This window comes from Candoia aspera, chromosome 9, assembly GCF_035149785.1.
Source record: "Candoia aspera isolate rCanAsp1 chromosome 9, rCanAsp1.hap2, whole genome shotgun sequence".
Lineage (NCBI taxonomy): Eukaryota > Metazoa > Chordata > Lepidosauria > Squamata > Boidae > Candoia > Candoia aspera.
In genome coordinates, this window is record NC_086161.1 from 12454084 (window position 1) to 12474833 (window position 20750).

The window sequence follows — 20750 nt, forward strand, 5'->3', positions numbered from 1 at the left end:
AATCCACATTCGATCCCTCGTTGGATTCCACAGACATATTGCTCTAAGTTGTGATTTATTTATTTCATATGTAATTGGTTGGATGTACACCGCATATTAAGGCTTACTATGATGTGTAAACCCAAGTTATCTGTCTTGACAGCTATAGATTGAACAGTGAGACAAATGCCCGCAAATATCACCCTGGTGCTTTTTAAAATCAGCCAGTGCTGTTCAGCATCCTCACAGTCCCAAGGAGACCCAAAGTTCATCTGCTGGGGGACTTAAAATTAGCCCAATTATTGATTTTCAGAAAAGCAAATTCTGAGCTTCTTCCTTTGGGCCATTAGTATTCTGGTGAAACTCAGCAGATTATAAACCAGAGAAACAAGCAAAAGAAGCCATTGCTCACATCATAGGCACCAGCCTTAATCTGTTGGTACAGCTTGTGCTGATCCTCATCCCAAAAAGGAGGATAACCCACCAGTAAGATGTAGAGAATAACACCTGGGGAAAAGAATGGAACAAGAGCAAATTTATAAGCAAGCAAATGATGTGTTATGATTTGATATGGTCATTTGACTAATCAATAAGCAATTATCTAAACTGAACTAAATAAGCGAATGGATCCAAATCTTGAGTTGCATACTCTACTCATCCCACGACCCATGTTCGTTTATACTGTCAGTTTTAGAGGGACACTTGCCACCAGCTGATTACCCCCCTTTTATTTAAATTCCCAGGGCACTCTGACAATTTTTACTTACGCTATCTGTTAAACAACCAAGATAAATGTATTTCTTTGAAAGCAGCAGAATTCTGCTACATTATGTGTAAGCTTCACCTACAAATGGTTGTTAACAGTTATTGACACTAGGGGATGACTGCTTGTTTTATAGAATGTATTTTATTGGTCAATGACTGAAATAAAGTTTCTAGTTCTAGTACTCTACTCATCCTGATTTGGGGGGTGGAGAAAAAGCAAGCAAGGAAGCAAGCAAACTGTTTCTGGTCCTCATCTTACAATCCACGATAGATTTCCAAATTGTAGGCAAGAGCATCAGGAATTCAAGGCCACTTCTTTTACTAGAAAAGCATTTGCATTTGTTTGTGTCTGTCTCTGTGTCTGCACGTGTACATAGGGGAGGTCAGTAGTAAATGGGACAACTCAGTAAGCAAAAGCACTTGAGAGCCACATCTGACCTAGAACATTCACTGGTCTTCAGTAGAAGGTGAAGACCTGGAGCCAGATCCTACCAACCAGGGGAGTCCACAGGGCATGGTAAAAAAAAAAAAAAATCAACATGTTGGCCATGACAGTGCAATTGTCTGTTTTTTATGTGCGTTGCACATGCAACACACAAAAACCATGTGGAGCTTCGATCAGACGGCCGAAGCCATCTTCACCATTTGGACCACACCCTGCTACATCCCTGCTACCAGCAATGGTAAGGTTTTATATACTCCTTCCAGTCAAGCATAGCTTCTGGTGACCACACCGACACACCGATGTAATGTTCTTGGCAGCAATACAGAACTGAATGTCATCGTGCAGCTTTTACCCTTTTGTTCATCTTAGTGCTAAATTTAGGGTTTGTTATTGCTTTTTTGCTGTGGGCCACCTTGCAAGTTCTGAAAGGAGGAACATAAATGCATAGATACATTCATAAACAATTGCATGTTCAGTCTGTACCCAAGCCACTTCTTCTACAGAACTGTCTTCTAGAGCATATCAGAATTTTGAGGGTGACCTGCCAACTTTTGTGGGCTGCTCTGCAGGGGGTGCTGAGCCATGGGCTAAATGGGAAGCCCCCACTGCAACTCTATGGGCCCACTCTGATACAGAAGAGTCATGCAGCTCCCTCTTACCGCACGCCCAGATATCCACAGGTTTCCCATAAGCTTCTTTGCGTAGAACTTCTGGAGAAAGATAGCCAGGAGTACCTGCAAAGCCTGAGGAAGAAAGCAAAAATTGCCAACACACGTATGTTCACACAATGATCTGTGTCCACCAAGCCAGTCAAGACAAGAGGAAGGGAGCATAGTTCCACCCAGCACTCACCAAACCAGGCCTGCTGGTCTCCTTGCACCTCAATCGCCAAGCCAAAATCTGCCAATTTCACCGCTGCTCCTTTGCATTTGCTGGCCAAAAGCAGGTTCTCCGGCTGTCAGGATGAACCAACGGAATACAGGATGCCGTTTTCATAGAGTCATGTATTGTTTGTGGTTAGTTTGAAATCAAAAGGGAGGGAGGGAGGAAGAAAAAAGAAACAACAGCAACAACAACAACCAGTTTGCAGAAGCCCATCAGACATTTGCATCACCCCCTTCCCTCCAAACAGACTGAGACAGACAGACCAAGGGAGAACCTATTTAAGCTGAAGGTAAAGGTAAAGGTTTCCCTTGACGTAAAGTCCAGTCGAATCCGACTCTAGGGGGCGGTGCTCATCTCCGTTTCTAAGCCTTGGAGCCGGCGTTGTCATAGACACTTCCGGGTCATGTGGCCAGCATGACGACTCGGAATGCCGTTACCTTCCCGCCGAAGCGGTACCTATTGATCTACTCACATTTGCATGTTTTCAAACTGCTAGGTGAGCAGGAGCTGGGATTAACAACGGGAGCTCACCCCGCCGCGCGGTTTCGAACCGCCGACCTTCCGATCGACAGCTCAGCGGTTTAACCCGCAGCGCCACCGCGTCCCTAATATTTAAGCTGAAGATAATCACTAAACTTGAGAGAATCCATTAGAACAGCCCACCTTTGTATGAACTGCTGGTGGTGGACTTAACATTTTTGACATCATACTTGGCTACCCTGCTAGTTATCGCAGCTGATTTAGCTATATAATGAGAGAGCCAGTATGCTTTTGTGCGTTATCTCCCTGTGACTGCAATCCTACATGTACTGACCTGGGAACATAGTCCACTGAAGGTGAGTAGGCATGTCTAACATTGCCCTGTTGGTGGTCCGGGACCATCTCTACTGCTTATGCACATATTCCATTCCAGTCTAACTTGTAATTCAAGGGAACGGCCCTTCTCAAGGGTTAGAGGGAAATATCTAACAGGTTCAAGAGCACATGGTTTCTACAGTTCCAAGTAAACTGTTTTTAAAATGAGTTTAAGTTGGAAAAACAGATTCCAATTCCTTTTAAGTGCACATCTATGGGTCTAGATTTGGGAGAGGGGGGTGCACAAAAACTACAAGGAACATAAATAACCATCTAGCTTTACTTCCATTTCCTAGCACATGTTTCTTTCACTGTATAGTTGTTAACTTTCATCTTCTTGATCTAAGCCTGGCTGATAACATATAGTGACCCCCACAAAGTCCTCTTAACTGTCCAGTGTACCAATACCTTTTAAAAGGCAAGCTGTGATACTAGAAAGCTAGAGATGACTCTGAAGCATCAATGATGTAATGTTTTGTGTTTACAAATTAGCATTTCAAGGGGAAAACAAATCTCTTGAGAAGATCTGGGGGATGGATTTTGCTCCTGCTTAGAGTATTGTTTGCCATCTTGGAATTATTAAAGCGTTTCCTAGTAGAACATCTGGAGGTTGCTTCTCTTACAACTTGAGGCTTTGCTTGCATTGAGTTTTGAGGATTCTGAATTCTGACCCCTTTCTGCTGGTATCACGCACTCGCTGAAGGGGGTTGGATTGGATCTTCTCCAAACTAGAGCTTTGTAGCATGTCGTTGGATCTCCTAGTATCAGATTGGGGCAGACTGGATGGTGACAGGTTAGGCAAGGCCAGATTCATTCTTCCAGTTCTGTCTAGTCACGTCATGACTGTGGTAGAATGGGATGAATGCCTGTATAGCTTAATCATTACAGTACAATAATAAAGCTAAGAAAGAATACCCCTGGCTGCAACATTGAAGAGAAAAAGCACATAATGGTGGCTCTCTGATTTTCAGTTGGTAAACTGAGGACAACACAACAGACAATATTCGATCCACCAAACATGCACAAGGGCTCCCCTCCATTCCATCCTTTGTTTGGATTTTTTTTTTTTTTTGCTCCAACCAATATGGATTAATAAGATCTGTTTTGCATTCCAGTACAGCTGGTGTCCAAATATGCAGTCCAGAGACTCAGGAATTAGCAAAGAAAGAAGTATCCCTGTTGAATGCATTCCTTAGAAAACTTTGGCAAGGTTATAAACTATACAGGAAAAGAATATAAGCAAGCTCTGGTAAAAGATTAGGGGCAAACCATGGCTGCCAGTATGCAAACATGCACTGCTGAGTCCACAAACCATGCAACTTTTGTCTCAAGAGGTTTAGGAAATACACCATAAAAAAACAACAAGAAGGGCCTAGATTCTACAGACCATACTCTCTACTAATGGGAAGTCCAATAATTATTGATAAGAGATACATGGGGCTTAATATGCTCAAGATCATTCCAACTAGCCATCAACTCATTCACACAATTACATCTCTTTGAGACAAGGGAGAAGATCATTCCAACTAGGAAGGCCCTGTGGGTGTCTTCCATCCATTCTGACACAGTCCAATCCCAAATAGAATCTCTTGCAGAACTGGAATCTACAGGAAGATGAGCAATGGATAATCAAAGAGGGCAATGCAATGGTGGCTTCATTTTTACTCTGGTGTGCTTTTGTAGAAAAATGCCACCCTTACCCAGAACCAACCAATCTGAGAGTGAAAGCTTCTAGCTCTCATGTCTTCATGCTTTTCTTTTCTGCCATGAAAGGTCTAGATGCAGCCTCTTAATAACTGTGGGATGGCAATTCCTCCAGTGGCATGATTGTTAGGAGATGGGAAACATATTTCCAGCAAAGGATATATTCCCCATTGCAGTCCCACTGCATTTAATGAATGTCACTTCCCACTAGCAATTTCACAACTACATTAGGCTTCAGTTGAACATGTTGAAGCTAGAGTGCTTCTTTAAACTATATTCCCAGCTAGGAAACTCCAAAACCAAGCTGCAACATCTGAAATAAACCCACTTTGTATTGTGCATTGGTTCCAGATGTAGGTATACTTTGAGTGTCCCCTCAGAATGAATGGGAATTAAATTAGTTGTGATCATCTTTAATCCTACTGGCTTAAAGACAGATTAAATAAGACTAAATCTTGGAACTAACATTATAAAGTCAGATCATAGTATTTCCAGATGACACAACACAAGTTTCCTGGCCTCCCTTTTTTTTGAACAAGCAACACCAAATTAGATAGAAAAGCAATGCAAGAAAGCAGTTCCACCAGACATTCATTGGCAGACACATCCTAGAAGCTCCATTAAATGTGGAAGAGACAACATTTTTGACAAAACATTTTATTATTTATATACAATACCAATAAGACCTTTAACAACAGAAGCCAATATCTAGCAAAGTTACTGCACTGAATATTTCTATGTGTTACAGCTAAGCAACACAGAAGTCTGATTCACACATAGCACTAAACCATGATTTAACCATGCTTTGTTAAATTAACCACAAGTGGCTGGATTTATACCTCATACTGAGTTGGGAACCAAACTTCCTAACCACAATGGCTGGATTCATACTACACCATAAGCTAAAACCAAACAAGCCACATTATGCCTTAATATGATGTATGAAGAGTTTGTCTTTGGAGTTAACTGTAGAACACACAATAGTCTGAGACCAACATAGTTGGTTGGTCACATCCTTTCCTGTTAGACTTCTAAGCCTACTTGAGAGTTCCTTTGGTTCTACTTTATGGGTAATTTATGGTCACTGTTATAAGACAAGATAACTATTGCACTTTATTAATTTTATGCAAATGTCTACTGTATCCAGTTACTGACTAGTCAAGAGTGAAGGTCAACAACCATTAGGAAATCATGTCCACTGAATCTTTGTCTAAAATTTTAGATACTTAATTAATTAATTAATTAATCAATCAATCATATTATATTATATTATGGTCAGCAGCCAGGTTACATCTAAACTAAAGTAAAACTTACTACTATATAAAACAATATGACCAAACTCTACAGTAATTTTCACAGCCCAATGAGAATACACAGTTATAGTTTATCTTCATTTATTCACTTCATTCTTATTCCACTTTTCTGCAAATGGCTGGAAAATGAACTGATAAATTCAGTTAGCAAAAAATTAAATAAATTACTCTACATTCGTAAGCCCACTTAACTTGGCAGCACATTCCATTTTAATCAAGGAGGACACATGTGCAAAGCAAATGTGCTTATAATTTGAGTGATGTGTTCTCTAATGTCACAGAAAAGCGTAAGAGGAAAATAATTGCCATTCCAGCCTTCTTTGGGGAAGAGAGGGATCATATGTCTCAGGACAATTTAATCATGCTTTAGACTAGTTTAAAGTCCCAGTCCTTAAGTTGAGGATGATATTAGCTGAACTGTTTTTTGCTAACCACACGAATATTTCTGAAATGAGAGCATCCATTGTTCATTAAACCTTCCTGTAACCAATAAACTTTTTGCACAATAAACGTTTTGCACAATATGGTTAAGCTAATTAAATCTGTAGGACATATTATCCAAGACTACAATCTTAATCACTCTTACAGTGTATAAGATCACTCAATTTAGTTATACCTTTGAGTAAACATATATAGGATTGTGGTGTATAAATGCTATAATGTGTAAGCTGAGATTCTCCATGATATTTACCAGATCTATCTTCTTTGCTACTCCACTGTTTGTGGTATTATATTTAGTCCGATGAACTCAAAAACCTGTCTAATGTTTTGTGATATTTGACTTAATCCCATTAAAGGGATTACATTGTTATTACTTTGGAGTTTTTTTTTTAAATAACTGTGCTTATGAATAAGAGCAAAATGTTTCATGATTTTAACTCTGTGCTTGAATATTTTTTAAAAATTGATGTATTTTGCAAAAAGATCGTGGAGAAAGTCTGCCTTGCCCCAACTAACTTCTCAAAGCACACCAGCTATTACGAACACTATATATTATGAGTTAATGGGTTGGTTCCAGATTGAATTATCCTTAGAACAAACTAAATAACAAATTATGACTAAATGTAGTCCCCTTGATTTCAGTTGGTTCCTAGAAATATTAAATTTAGAACTGAACCACTTAGGCTGCATTTCCTCATATATCTGCATAAGGTAATGCCACAGAAATATTTCCATTTATTCTTCATCTTTGATTTGCATAACAAACAAAATCAACATCAAAGGCTTTGTTTGGTTGCAAATATCAGATTAACATATATTAATGGATGTGCTAAACTTTTGGTGGTAAAGGACTAGTATGCAAGTGTGCATTATTATTAATGCAGGGACTTTTCGTGTCACTACAGGTAGTCCTTGCTTACAGACCACAATTGGGACTGGGAACTCTGTCGCTAAGCACTGTAGTCACTAAGCCAAAAATCACATGACTGCAACAGCCTTACAACATCACCTCCGCTTCCATCGTTAAGTGAATCACCATGGCTGTTGAGCAAGACATCCCGTGACCACAAATTGCGGTTTCATTTCTGCGTTCTCCATTAATTCTCCTAATTGGAAGCCAGTTGTGAAGCTCACAAATGGCGATCATGTGACTGCGGGACAGTAAATGTGAGGATTGGTCGCAAAGCTGTTTTTCCCCCCCAACCATTGTTAACTTTGAACAGTCACTAAACAAGGCAGTTGGTAAGTGAGGACTACCTGCACACTCTTACAGATTACCATATGTAGATTATCATTGGCACTGCATTATACCAAAATTGCACCCAAAAAGCCTCTTCCTTGGAATAACAGAAGTTTGGTCCCAAATTGCACAACGCCATTTGGAAAACAGAGGGAATAGCCTGTATATTATCCCATGCATGAGAAACCACACTTCATCTCTCAGAGATTTTATTTTAGCAATTAGAGGGAAAAAAACACTTTCGAGAACCACAAGATCTTCCATACCAAAGCATGCTACCATATGCAAGAAGCCAGAATTTTTTTTAGCTTTTTTGCAGAAAGCTAGAACTTTTCAACAATGGAACGTACAGCAAAGGTTTTTCCTGCTTAAGTACCATTTTTTGCAGATCTTGCCTGTTAAGAGTTTAGGTAGGTTTATGGACAATCTTTATCATGCAGTTGTGAAAGGAAATTCACTGCAAGCAAAGGCATCTGTTGAAATAAACCAAATAAGAACTCAGGCACGGATGCTTTTCTTGAGTCCAAAAAGGAACTCCCAGATTAGCTTGACACACAAAACAATTAAGCCCTGCCTGTGTTGAGCAAAAAGTTAAAGCCATTAAGCAATTGTTGCCATTTTTGTTGTTGTTTCTCTGTTTGTTTGTTTTTAATCTTAAAGGGTTTAACCTCTGGTCAAATTCCTGTCTCAAAGCCTAACAAGAAATCATAACCATAGAAGTGGATTGAGAGGGGTAGCCCAGACCATTTTTTAAAAAGACTGACAGATACAGACACAGGACTTTTCAGAAAGGAACTCCCAAGACAGAGAGACAAAGTGGGGTTCTTGTCAAGATTCCCCTCCTTTATTCCAACTGCCACCATAACACACCCAGGCATTGCTGAACCTTCACCACCCATTAAACTTGTCAAATCCGATCTCTTTATAATATCCAAATGACATCTCAACCCAAAGGAGTGTTATAAAGAGGCCGGAGAGGGAGTAAACAAAAACCCGAAATCCAATACAGGAAAACTCACAGAACAAAAAAATTCATTTGCACACATTTAAACCAGACACAGAATGCATGCAAACTTCTAGAGAAAGAGAGATTACAGCTGCTCTGTCTACAAACATCACTGTTCGGGTTAAAGCCTTGCCCCGCACACCGAACCACAGGAAGAAAAAAAGTTGGAAATGGTTTAAGGGTGGGAAAATGAATGGCTAAAGGAAAGTGGAAGAAGGCAAGGAGTAGCTGGGGAACCAAATGAGTTCTTTATTAGAAGTATTGGGATTTGGCTGTTCCTAGGTCCTACCCCATGGATTCCCTGGCTGGTCCTCCAACAGCTACCCAGAAATCAGCTCAGATTCACCGAACGGGATTACGGTGCAGGGACCAAGGACACCGTGCAGGCATGCAGAAAGAAAGGAAGAACAAAGGGCTTTCTTACATGGAGCCCCAAAGCATTTGGGCAGTGCTGGGAGGAGGGATACAGAAGGCATGACAGGATGGATGGAACTGGAAGGCCTCTACTGCATTAGGAGATGACCTTAAAGTGAGGGGTCTCTCCCATTAAGAAAACTCCTTGCAGTCCAGGACTCATTGGGGAGATGTCTTTTGAAGTTCTGACTTGGAATGAGTCAATAATGGCAAACAGTAGTTTTGCTGCAACATGGCCAAGAATATAGGAAATAAACAAGGACCTCTGAGGTCTTTCGCATTCCAAGACCTTGCCTAGTGGTCCAAAGAAACCTGCTAGTCAGTCTAAGCTGCACTTGTAGAACCCACTGGCTGTGTGAACTCACACAAGGTCTAGAATTGGTGTATCCTGGAACAAATACACAGCACTCCTGATACCTTACCATGAATTCCTCCTAAACATCCTCCTTCAAGCATGCTCCACTGGACCTCTGAATTTCAATGAAGGATGCCATCTGTTGTTTTATTACTGAAGGGAAAAGGTTGTATCTAACTTTTCCATGTTCCTGAGATCTATCAACCACCTCTTAGCTCTGCAAAACTCTGGGGAGGACTGGGCTTCCCAATTATATTTCTGCAGCTTGGTAAGGTTAAGGCTGAATTCAATTGTCTCTTTAACATGTGGAATCTAGACTATTTTGGCCTTACTTTTGTTCAGAGTGGCAAATTATTGTTTGAAATCATGGCATGTTCTTGGTTTACTGGCAATTGTAGCGAGTGTAGGCACATACTTTGTGTAGTTGCCTGGCTTATTCTGAGTTTGGTTTAGTGCCTTGCACAACCCAAGTCTTTCACCAATCACAGAGGTATAACAGGAAACAGATCTTAAACAAAAAAGGAAGGAAAACAATCCAGGAACTGCAAGACTGTTTCTTCAACAAACCATGGTTAAAACCAGGAAATTTTCAGCCATGGATACCATTTTTTTAAACTGGACTCTTAGGGCCCCAGAATGCATGTTGCATGGGATGGGGATGGCACTGGGGAAGAGGGTGGGTGCATATCCGTGTGCATACATGCATGCACTTGGTGGGGGTGGTAAAGCAAACTATTCTGCAATTTTCAGAGGCAAAAGAGACAGAAAACAATGCAACCCCAAATCAACAGTTTGGTGTAGGGATGCTGTAGAGGCTATATGAAGACCACAGGTTGTATATCTCTAGGCCAGGGTTTCTCAACCAGGGTTCCATGGCACCCTAGGCTTCTGCGAGAGGTCACTAGGGGTTCCCTGGGAGATCACGATTTATTTTTAAAAAAATATTTCAAATTCGGGCAACTTCACATTAAAGAGTAAGTTTCATTCTTGGCTTTTAGTTTAAGAACATTGCTAATGCATATAAACAGGACTACACATGAAACGAATATAATAATTTTGTAACTTCTGCCCTATATTTGAGCCTGAATATGCAGGAGTTCCCCAAGGCCTGAAAAATATTTCAAGGGTTCCTCCAGGGTCAAAAGGTTGAGCAAGGCTGCTCAAGGCAAAACAAACCAGCTTATCATGAGGTATGAAGTCAGCACATCTGTGTCTTTTTCAAAGTCTACAATCCTGTTGTGCTGAGGTCCTGCTTGTGAGCTTCCAAATAACCTCTATGGGAACAGAATATTGGGTTCAATAGGTTTTCTGATCTGATCCAACAGGTTTACTTATATTAATCACCTCTAGAGGGAACTAAAAGAATGATGGTTCCACCCACTGTTTGGAATGTTAGGTCATCAAGTACATCAGGCAGTAGATCTCCCCTATTTGTCCAAGCCAGGCTAGATCATGGCAGAAATTACAACACAGCTGCTGTTACATTTAGCTGATTTCTGATTAGTCTGTCAGAGGGATGACCTAATTAATCCAAGATCAAGAAACAAATTGCACAATTATCTAAGGACCCTGGAACAAGATTTTCAGAAATTTAGTCTGAACAACTCAGAAGTGATCCAACTTCTTTTTATGGAAGGAAAAAAAACATGCAAAGATACAAAGACGGACAGACGGACAGAGCAGTGGGGAAGAAAACTCACCTTGAGGTCTCTGTGGACGACCCCCATTTGGTGGCAATGGAGAACAGCCTCCAGGATCTGCTGGATGCAATGACTGCATGCAAACACCAGGGGGCGTGTTAGTTCACGGTGAGTGGTAACAACCGCACAGGCTGGTGGGGTGGGGGGGATAATGCAGGGAAAATAAGGAAAGGGAAAACGGAAGAGGAAAAAAAGGAAAAGGAGGAAAGGGGGGAATGGGAAATAAAGGAATCTGACTTCCTCTCTGCAAGATGAGAAACCCAAGTTACAGATACACACTGTGGGAAAGTGAGAATAGGGCTGAAGAAGAAGGGGGGGAGTTGCCTCCCCCAAGAGAGGGAAAGGACCAAGAACCAAGACTGACTGAAATCCTACCAGCCAAGAGACAGAGCATACAGCAGGTGGATGCCTGATGTTGCACTCAAGAAAGGCAGAAGAACAGAGTCACTAATGAGGTCATGGGAGAACTGGTACCAATCCCAGCTCTCCAGTCATCATCTTCTACCTCAGTCTGGATGTAAAAACCCCATAAGCAACGAATCAGGCTTGCCATCAGTATCCAGCATCTTTCAGCATGAACCAGGCACCCAAAAGTCCATCTGCCCTAGCACCTACCCTGGACCTTCTATATGTGGCAGCTGCCATCTGTCCCCCTCCCATAATACCTTCACTGCAGGGTTGCAATGGATCATGGTGGGAGACTGACATGGAGGCCCTCTACTGCCAGGGACATTAGTGGTCAAAGCCCACAGAGGATTTTTCACGCCAACTTGATGACAACTTCAAGCCAACTTGATAACAAATTGCTTGAAGTCCAGATAAAATTGATCAGAGTTTTTAAATTAGCTCTTGTGAGACAATAACCAGTTATCTAAGAAATGCTATTCATGCAGGGAAGGAAGGAAGGAAACACTAGCTTTATCTCTAATGTTCAACACGCACGGTGGTCCCTCAAAAGAAACCAAGAAGAAATACTCAGAGCCGCCTCTGTGAAATGGAAGCATCTATTCAGAGCCACAGAGCCTTTCTCAGGTTAAGAGCTGCACTGGGCTTTTAAATGGCTTGCTAGAAATTAAGGTGAAATCAGGATAAAGAAGTGTTCAACACCAGGGGAAAAAAAAACTAAGTTTGATCTGATTTAAATAATCTTGGCATGACTACTTCCTAAGCATTTAACAATTTCCCTATTCTGTCACATTAAAAATTACCATTTGGCAGCAAAATTTGGAGACGCTGTGGGGGTGCACCCTTGCCTGGAGGTACACAGATCCTTGGGGCGTCAGACTGCATTTCCAATCTAATTGCTTCTTAATTTCACCATTTACTGCTGCACAACTTGACAAGATCTCAGGAGTTGTGATAAACTGTAAGATGGGATGCCGTGTGTGGTTCTTGCTCTTGAGAGAACAACTGGAACGGTTGTCAACATATAGGGTTGATTTTATAAACTGGGACAGCTAGAAACTGCAGCAAGATTCAACAAGAATCTGAATGCTTGCTGAAGTCTGTTCTCTACCCAAACCGTGCAATTCTCATTTTCCTTGCTGGATGGACACAACTAGACATTCAATCAGAGTCTAGTGATACCCACCCACCTGGATAGAAGATATGGGAAAGAGCTAGTAACAGTGACTTGAAAAGTAACTATGAAGTAGAAACCAGTCTACAACTACCTCAGGAAGATACTGGAACTGCAGAGATTTAGGGGAAATTGTTGGGTTCATTCCTGTGCAAGGTGAGATATCTTATTTTTGCTATTCACCCCTACCCTCCACAATTCCTTCTGAATAGTTCTAGGAGACATTTTCAGGAGAACAGTATTTAGGAGTCCATTTTGGAAAACTGGGTGCTCTGACTTGCCCCCCCAAAATCCGTTTCTTCTGCCACTGAGCCATCACTAGATAGAGCAGGGTTTCTTAACCAGGGTTCCGTGGCACCCTAGGCTTCTGTGAGAGGTCACTAGGGGTTCCCTGGGAGATCAGAATTTATTTTAAAAAATATTTCAAATTCAGGCAACTTCACATTAAAGATGTAAGTTTTGTTCTTTATTTTAGTTTAAGAACACTGTTAGTGCATCTATATAGGCCTACCCATGGAATGAATATAATAATTTTGTAACTTCTGGCCTATCTTTGAGCCTGAATATGCAGGGGTTCCCCAAGGCCTGAAAAATATTTCAAGGGTTCCTCCAGGGTCAAAAGGTTGAGAAAGGCTGAGATAGACTGTCAATAGATTACAAATAGCATTTGGAAATGGGATCAGACATCTGCAGAAGACTTTGCTTAAGGGGTATGAAATGTTCAGTTACTTGAAGCCAAATCTGCCCAACCTACAACTTCCCAAAAATATACCAATGGCATTTGGTGAAAATCAGCCCACAACAATGAGAATTTTTTATTTTCTGCCACCACTCCTTGTAATAAATAGGTAGATTAAGCTTCCAGTGGGTTTAATACACCAGTGTTTGTTCTTGAAACAATTATACCCCTAAGATAAAAAGGGGTGATTTTTGGATTCCACTGCTTTTGGTGATGTCACTGGGATGATTGCTATGCTCACTGTTGCAAAAATGTAAAGGAAAAAAGGGTGTATCCTGATACTCCTGCTTGGACCATATGGGGAAGTATAAAGCAAGTTTGATGGAATCACCTAACTATTTCTAGTCATCTCAAGTGTGATTCAACGATATCACTGGCTTTCCCTGAGAGCCAGTTTGGTCTAGTGGTTAAGGTGCTGGGTTAGAAACCAGGAGACTGAGAGTTCTAGTCCCACTTTAGGCATGAAAGCCGGCTGGGTGACCTTGGGCCAGGCCCTCTCTCTCAGTCCAACTTGGTGCAATGTAGACTAGCCTCCTCGTGGTGCACCCCGGGCAACATGACTTGTCACGGCTAAATAGTCTACACATCTGGCTGCTGGACCTCACGAGGATTGCCCAGCAAGAAAAAAAAAGCAGCATGAACTGAAACTGCTATGCCATACGATTAAAACAAACAAACAAACTGGCTTTCCTGGACTGGGAAAGGATTTTGTAGTCAGATTAGAGACAATCATTTGTTTTTAATGATATGATTAACTACTGTGGTCACCAGGAGTCAACACTGACTTAAAAAGCACCGAACCTCCCTCCCTCCACTTCCAGGGAGTACACCATAGCAAACCTGGTGCCAGATACAGCTTGGACAAGCAGTTGCAGCCAGTTCTGACTTTCTTGGGTGTGTATCAACATGACACACAGAGGTACTCCATAAATATGCTGCAACTTTAGTGTAAATATATTGAGTGTCCACCTCAAAAGGAAACAACTCTTACTTGGGGTAATTTATCTGCAAAGTAGGTGTTAATAAGAAGCAGTAATTCCTCCGTAGGCACTCCCTAAGGAGTGAATGACTAAGCTGATCTAAGGACAGATTATTCAAATCCTGCATCAGTTGAACTCTAGTCTGTTGATCTTCAAGAGAGTGCAAAGCTCATCTTTCTCCATAGAATTCTGCCCTAGGAAGGGAATCATTGTCCAAAAGACCCACAAGATCACTCAGGGAATACAATGTCTAATCCTCTCACAGAGCTCATGGCTTCTTTTGTGAACAAGGATACATTCTTTTAAACCAGTGTTTCTCAACCTTGGCAACTTTAAGATGTGTGGAACTGAAGCCCACACATCTTAAAGTGGCCAAGGTTGAGCAATACTAATTTAAACCACTGTCTGGTGCAAAAAAAAAAAAAAAGATGGGTGGGTAGGAATCAAACTTAGGGCATTCTTTAGGAAACACAAATTCCAGTTGCCTTTGGGAAGATCACGCTAGTCATGCCTTGGAGGGTCCTTCTTTTCTCTGTACAAATAGAAAGAGTAAACTGGTTCTCCATTCCTTACTGGGCTGGAGACACCAACCCACTGCCCCCATTGGTTCATCATTTTTGGCACTATGTGCCATTTTTAAAGACAGAAATCAACAGAGCCCTATAACGTGTCCTTTAGGTGAAAGAACCACACAGCTGAGAAAGCCCTCAGTCCAATAACACTGGACTCATCTGGTAGTAGTTGTGACTCTGCCATTAAAATATTTGCTTATTTTGAGACATTTAACAGGGGGGTTCAGAAATTACCAGCCTTAAGTCTCCTCCTAGGGTTAGCCTATTCCCATTCCATCTTCCTGGAATCACTGCAAAGAGTTTGTAATTGTGACTTTTTTTTTTTACTTTGTTAACTGTATTTGTCCTATCATCCATATCCAACCAGCTTTTCATATGGCTCATTAAAACAGATCAGTTATAAAACTACAATTTAGGGTTTGAATATCGCCAGGACCCAATTTTCTGCATCAATAAATCTTCCAAATGATACGCTTGAGAATCCATCATTAGGTTAGGTATGGACGAGCCTTCATTATTCCAGTATTTCTTTTAATTTACAGTTATATTTACATCCCCATCTTTCCTCTGGGAACTCCAGTTGGCACAGATGGGTGTGTTTCCTCTCATTTTTATCCTCAGAACAATCTTGTGCAGGAAACTGGGCTGAGATAGGCCAAAAGTGGCCTCTTGAGCTCCATTATTAAGTGGAGACTTGAAACTAGGTCCCTGTCCAACTCCCACCAACCAGCATGATCATTCCTGGGTTGCATTAATGGGATTACAAGTCCAAAGCTTTTGATAAGCACTTGTTTGGAGAAAGTTGGGGTAGGGGATTAAACTGATAGGCTCCCTAGGGCTGCTGGGGGCATTACATCTCCTGTCTTCCAGCAGGGCACCTCTTCTCTTCTGTCTTTTTCTGTCTTTTTCTCTTCTGGCTTGAACAGCTACAGAAGAAATGCTGCCTGGGTTCAGAGTTATGTACAAGCCATATCCAAGTAAACCAGCTGGTGGGAGTTCCCCGCCAGCTTTTTGCAGAGCAAATCAGAGGGTTCTGTCCCTTCTCATTAGTGCTTTTAAGATATCATGGTACAACTATTCTCATCACCAGGCTGCTGTCTCAGTTGCTACGCTGATGCATGTACTAGCCAAAAACAAACACATGCTCATCCTATTGGCAAAAGCTCTCCCATTTCTATTTCCCTAAAAAAATGAAATTGGGGGTTGACCAGCGCAGAGATGTAAAAGTGAGTCGTGGTAAGCTTCTTCAGGGGCATGAACAGAGACTTTTTAAGAATCCAGAAGGCCTGAAGGCAAACTGTTCATTGACTAGCCTCTCCATACAGACTTCTTTTTTGCTGCATCTAGATCAATATATTTCCTTCTCCATTGTATTTTTTCCATTAAAATTAATAGCCTATTGGGAAAGAGGGTGGGAAACCTAGAATAACTTTATTTTAACTCAGTAGTTTTGCTGCTTTGAATGAACACTATTGATCCATCTGATCATTTGAAATACTAAATTATATTTTGGATGGGGCCCAGGGCAATTACCCTAATTGCCTGATGTAATGTTATGTGGGAATGACCTTGGGAGACAGGGGGAAGAGCCACAGCCAGGGGAACAATCAGATAAGAGGCACCTGAGCCGGCAGCAGGAATGTGGGTGGGTCAAGAGGCTCAGAAGAGATCCTCCCTAGTTTCTTGGGCTGTAAATGAGACAGGGGAGACATGTACTTTCAGACTTGTAAGATTCTGTTAATGTGACCTTACAATAAAGTAGAATTAGTCCATCTGGTTGTGCTTCCTGTCTGGACAACCTTGCTAAGCTGACACCTCCCCACCCCCTTCAAAAAGGCCCTGGTTATGAAGATTGAATTATTACTAAAGGAAGGTGCAAAGCCAATACTGTATTCAAACAGCAGGGTTGGGAAAGCAGCAGCACCAAGAAGTCTGGCAGGATGGGAGTGCTCTGGGTCCCGTCAGCCAAGAAAAGTCAACTGGCAAGGATCAGGAGATGTGCCTTTTCTGCTGTAGCACCTGCCCTCTGGAACATTCTCCAGAGATTAGGATGGCCCCAACCCTATTGGCCTTTCATAAAGCCTTGAAGACCTGGTTATGTGCCCAGGCCTGGGGTCCCAAGTGTGTTAAGGGCCCTGTTTCCTGGTTATGTTAATATCTATGGATTATATTTTTCTCAGCTGCTGTATATATTTAATTTTCTTTTGTATTGTGTTTGTAATTTGGTTTTAATTGATTTTATGATTGTTCGCTGCGCAGAGTCACTTGTTTGAGATGGACAGACATATAAATTAAACAAGCAAACAAACTGGAGCTGTAACATCCTCTAGCATAAAATATATAACCATTTTTTTCTTGACTGATAGCATCAAAAAGTCTAAACTTTCCTACGCCGATTCAACAAATGAACCTTTTCAATAAAATTGCACTGTTGTTTCCCCCATTACATAGAAGTTGTTGGATTTTACCTATATCTGTAGCCTAAGGCAGACACCTGTTTGTTACAGGTATTCTGAATGTCATGTGTCTTGTTAAACAGATCCAAATGCTTTGCTAACATATCTCAAATATCAACATGTAAGATTTTAGGAAATGACATTTGTTTCATGACAAATTGAAGAGTGCTTATTTTTTACATCCTAAAATGCAAAACTTTTTTAAAAAGTTATTTCTGGAGTGTAGAGAAGCATATTTTGAAGGGAACATTTGAAAATAGCTTTGTTAAAGTGCACCAGTAAATATACACCCACATATGCCCAACTAATGTAGCACTTGGGTTGTTCATGACCATGTTACAAATGCTTTGTTCTTTAAAATCTCTCCAGTGTTGGGGGTTATGGAAAGGAACATAAAACTATGCCTTATATGGAACTGGGCCCTTGGTTGCTGCAGATCAGCTATTTTCTACAGTAGAGTAATAGGTAGATTAGCACATGGCAGCATCTAGGTTGCCTTGATCGATCTCAGAAGTGAAACAGGACTGGCCCTGTTTGGGAGATGGGACACCTCCAGGAAAATACCAAGGGTTTAGGTTAGATGGGGAAATCACTAAAACATCCCAGAAGAAAACAGGGACAAACTATGTCTTTATTGTAGCCAAGAAAACTACATGGAGGAATCTAAGACACCAGGAGCTGAGCTTGACTTGATCTCCGTAGAGGCATATCCTTTAATGTCAGCTGTGGGCTTCTAAGGAAAGCAAGAAAAATACTTCCTCTAGGAAACTGGAACATGGTATGGTCATGATCCAGAAATAGCACTGTCCTTTTCTAAGGGCTAACTTGGCAGCAACCATCTGCACACTATGGAAGATGATGCCAAGTGTTAGAAGAGCTTTGGAATTTTGCCCAGCACATGTGAAAATCTTTCCCTAAGCAAGTAAATCTTGTGACTAGAGAAGACCTGTCCTTACTACCATTGGGAGTTTTATTTAGCACCCATACTGGATGGTTCGGTTATTATTTGAGATGCTTAATTAAACTATTTTTCTGCAGATTCGATGAGAAGAGAAGCCCTCCTAGACAAACACCTGACAACTATTCTTAATTTAATTTGTTCAGTTTAGGTGCCAGCAAACAATAAAATAACACGGGAGTAATAAAAAACAAAACAAATACAGAACAAGAAAAATAATAACAAGAACGAGATGGTGGTCTGGCCAAAAATGCATGACAAAAGTGTCTTACCAGATGCTCCACCCAACCATCCTATCCCAAGGCCTGGAAAACAGCCATCTTCAAGGCCTTCTGGAACATCATTAGGGTGGGGGCCACCCAGATCTCAGGGGGAACCTTATTCCAGAGGGTAGGTACCACGTCAGAGAAGGCACATTTCCTGGGTTGTGATGATACTGACTAACTGAAAGGACCCAGAGCGGATTGACCCTGTCAGGTTGTATTGGCTGGACAGACACCATGGGAGATAGGCAGTCCCTCAAATAACCAGGCCTGATGCCATGTAGAGCTTTATGGGTCATAATCAGGCCTTCTGGCATTTCATCTCTCAGAGTATCTCTGAGATCAGCACACAAGGAGAGGCTGCATAGGGGTGATGCAGTACAAGGCCCCAGCCACCCAACCATTTGAGGCAATGACTAAGGACTCGGCAGAATTGGCCACCAGATCCTTGGGGGAAACCACAAGCTCCCTCTGCAACCCCATTGGGTCTATCAGTTGCCTGGAGATGCTTGTACTTAAGCATTTTTAAGATCTAACTATATGGTCTCTGATGTTATTGGCATGGGGGGGGATGCTCCTCCTGAACTGAAGGAGAGAGGATATCAAATTTCTCTTGGCTTATAAAGTAAAACAAGCATTGCAAAAACAGCCTCCACCTAGCTCATGTGCCCCTACAGTAAGGAGCCATACATGTTTCACAGTGACAATTTCTGCCTTTTTGGTTAAGCACACACTTAGAGCTAATGGTACATAAAGGAATATCTAGAGCAATGACTTTTAACAGACTTCTGACCCACATACGGCCAACCTCCCAAATCCCCTTCTCCTACCCCCTCTAAAATTCTTGGTGCCAAAATTCAGCAATAAACTGCCAAATTACAGTGCTGTGAGTTTCCACTTAAAACAGTGTTTCTCAACCTTGACAACTTTAAGGCATGTGGACTTCAACTGCCAGAATTCCCTAGCCAGCCATGCTGGCTGAGGGATTCTAGGAGTTGAAGTCCACACTTCTTAAAGTTGCTAAAGTTGAGAAACATTGACTTAAAGAAACAAAAGGTAATAAAATAGACACACTGGCAGAAGGGGGAGCCCAAACTTCAAAAACTTATGTATGAATGGACTGAAAGGCAGGGAATTTCTCTGTTCTAAAGGTCAGCGTAGTACTTTTACGCCAAACAAAACTCAAACCACGTAGCAATGCAATTCATAATTGTTTTAAAATGATAAGACAGTAGAATGAAGACTTCAGAGGAAAGAGGTAAATGAAGAACTGTTTATTTCCCCAGAGAAAACTGATTTCTAGGGTAACTAGGGTAACTTTTTACTGTGAACCGCCCAGGGTCCCCCATGTGGGGGAGATGGGCAGTGATAAAAATCTGATAAATAAATAAATAAACTACCCCTCCAAAATTCCAAAATAACACTGCAGGACAAGGTAAGCATTGCTGGTCATGGTGTGGGAGGGAACAAAGGAAGAAATTGCTTTGCCATGACCTTCCCACCTCCAGAAGAGGATGAACTGAAAGGAGGGAAGAACATCTTAAAATTACAGCTCTGCATCCCAATCTCTCCAGAAATGTAACCCTGCAACATGCTGCTCTGAGAGAAATTCTTGGAGGCTGGGATGGGAAGCTGCTGTGAAGCCTGATAGCCAAGGAGAAGAGCTATGGATGGGCTGGCATTTTCAGTGTTTCCACCTCGACCTGCACTCCTGCCAATGCCAAACCCCAAAGCTTGCCACTTAACTTTAAGCCATGTCAGACCCTATCAAGATACTTGTATCAAAGGTTCATTCAGACCTTTTTGAGAAAGCATTCCAATTACTGCTGCTGCTTTACTAATGTTGCTTCCTAGACTATGTCCAGGATGCTCAATTTTTGACCCACCACCTAAGAAGAGACACATTCTGCTTCCTCAAGAATTAGGTCTAGTTCTTAAAAGTTGGCAAACATTAAATGGAATATTTAACTGTATGACATTGCGCTGCAGGTGGGATTAAGTCACATGACTGGATATTCTGCCATACTCAGGAATTCTACATACACAGTCGAAATCAGAAGAAAGTTGGCTAACACAGCCTTATAAGAGGAAGAAGGGGTGG

General features: G+C 41.5%; 1 protein-coding gene across 3 annotated transcripts in view; it reads right to left on the reverse strand.

Annotated features, from left to right (window-relative positions):
• Positions 1-20750, reverse strand: part of CAMK2B (calcium/calmodulin dependent protein kinase II beta) — a 179107-nt gene that overhangs the window by 45821 nt on the left and 112536 nt on the right. For all 3 annotated transcript variants that reach the window (XM_063311399.1, XM_063311398.1, XM_063311400.1), the window contains exons 6-9: positions 11103-11175; positions 2042-2144; positions 1849-1932; positions 392-486 (exon numbers count right to left, since the gene is read on the reverse strand). In XM_063311399.1, the coding sequence (XP_063167469.1) occupies positions 392-486; positions 1849-1932; positions 2042-2144; positions 11103-11175 (355 nt within the window). The remainder of the gene's footprint in view (positions 1-391; positions 487-1848; positions 1933-2041; positions 2145-11102; positions 11176-20750) is intronic.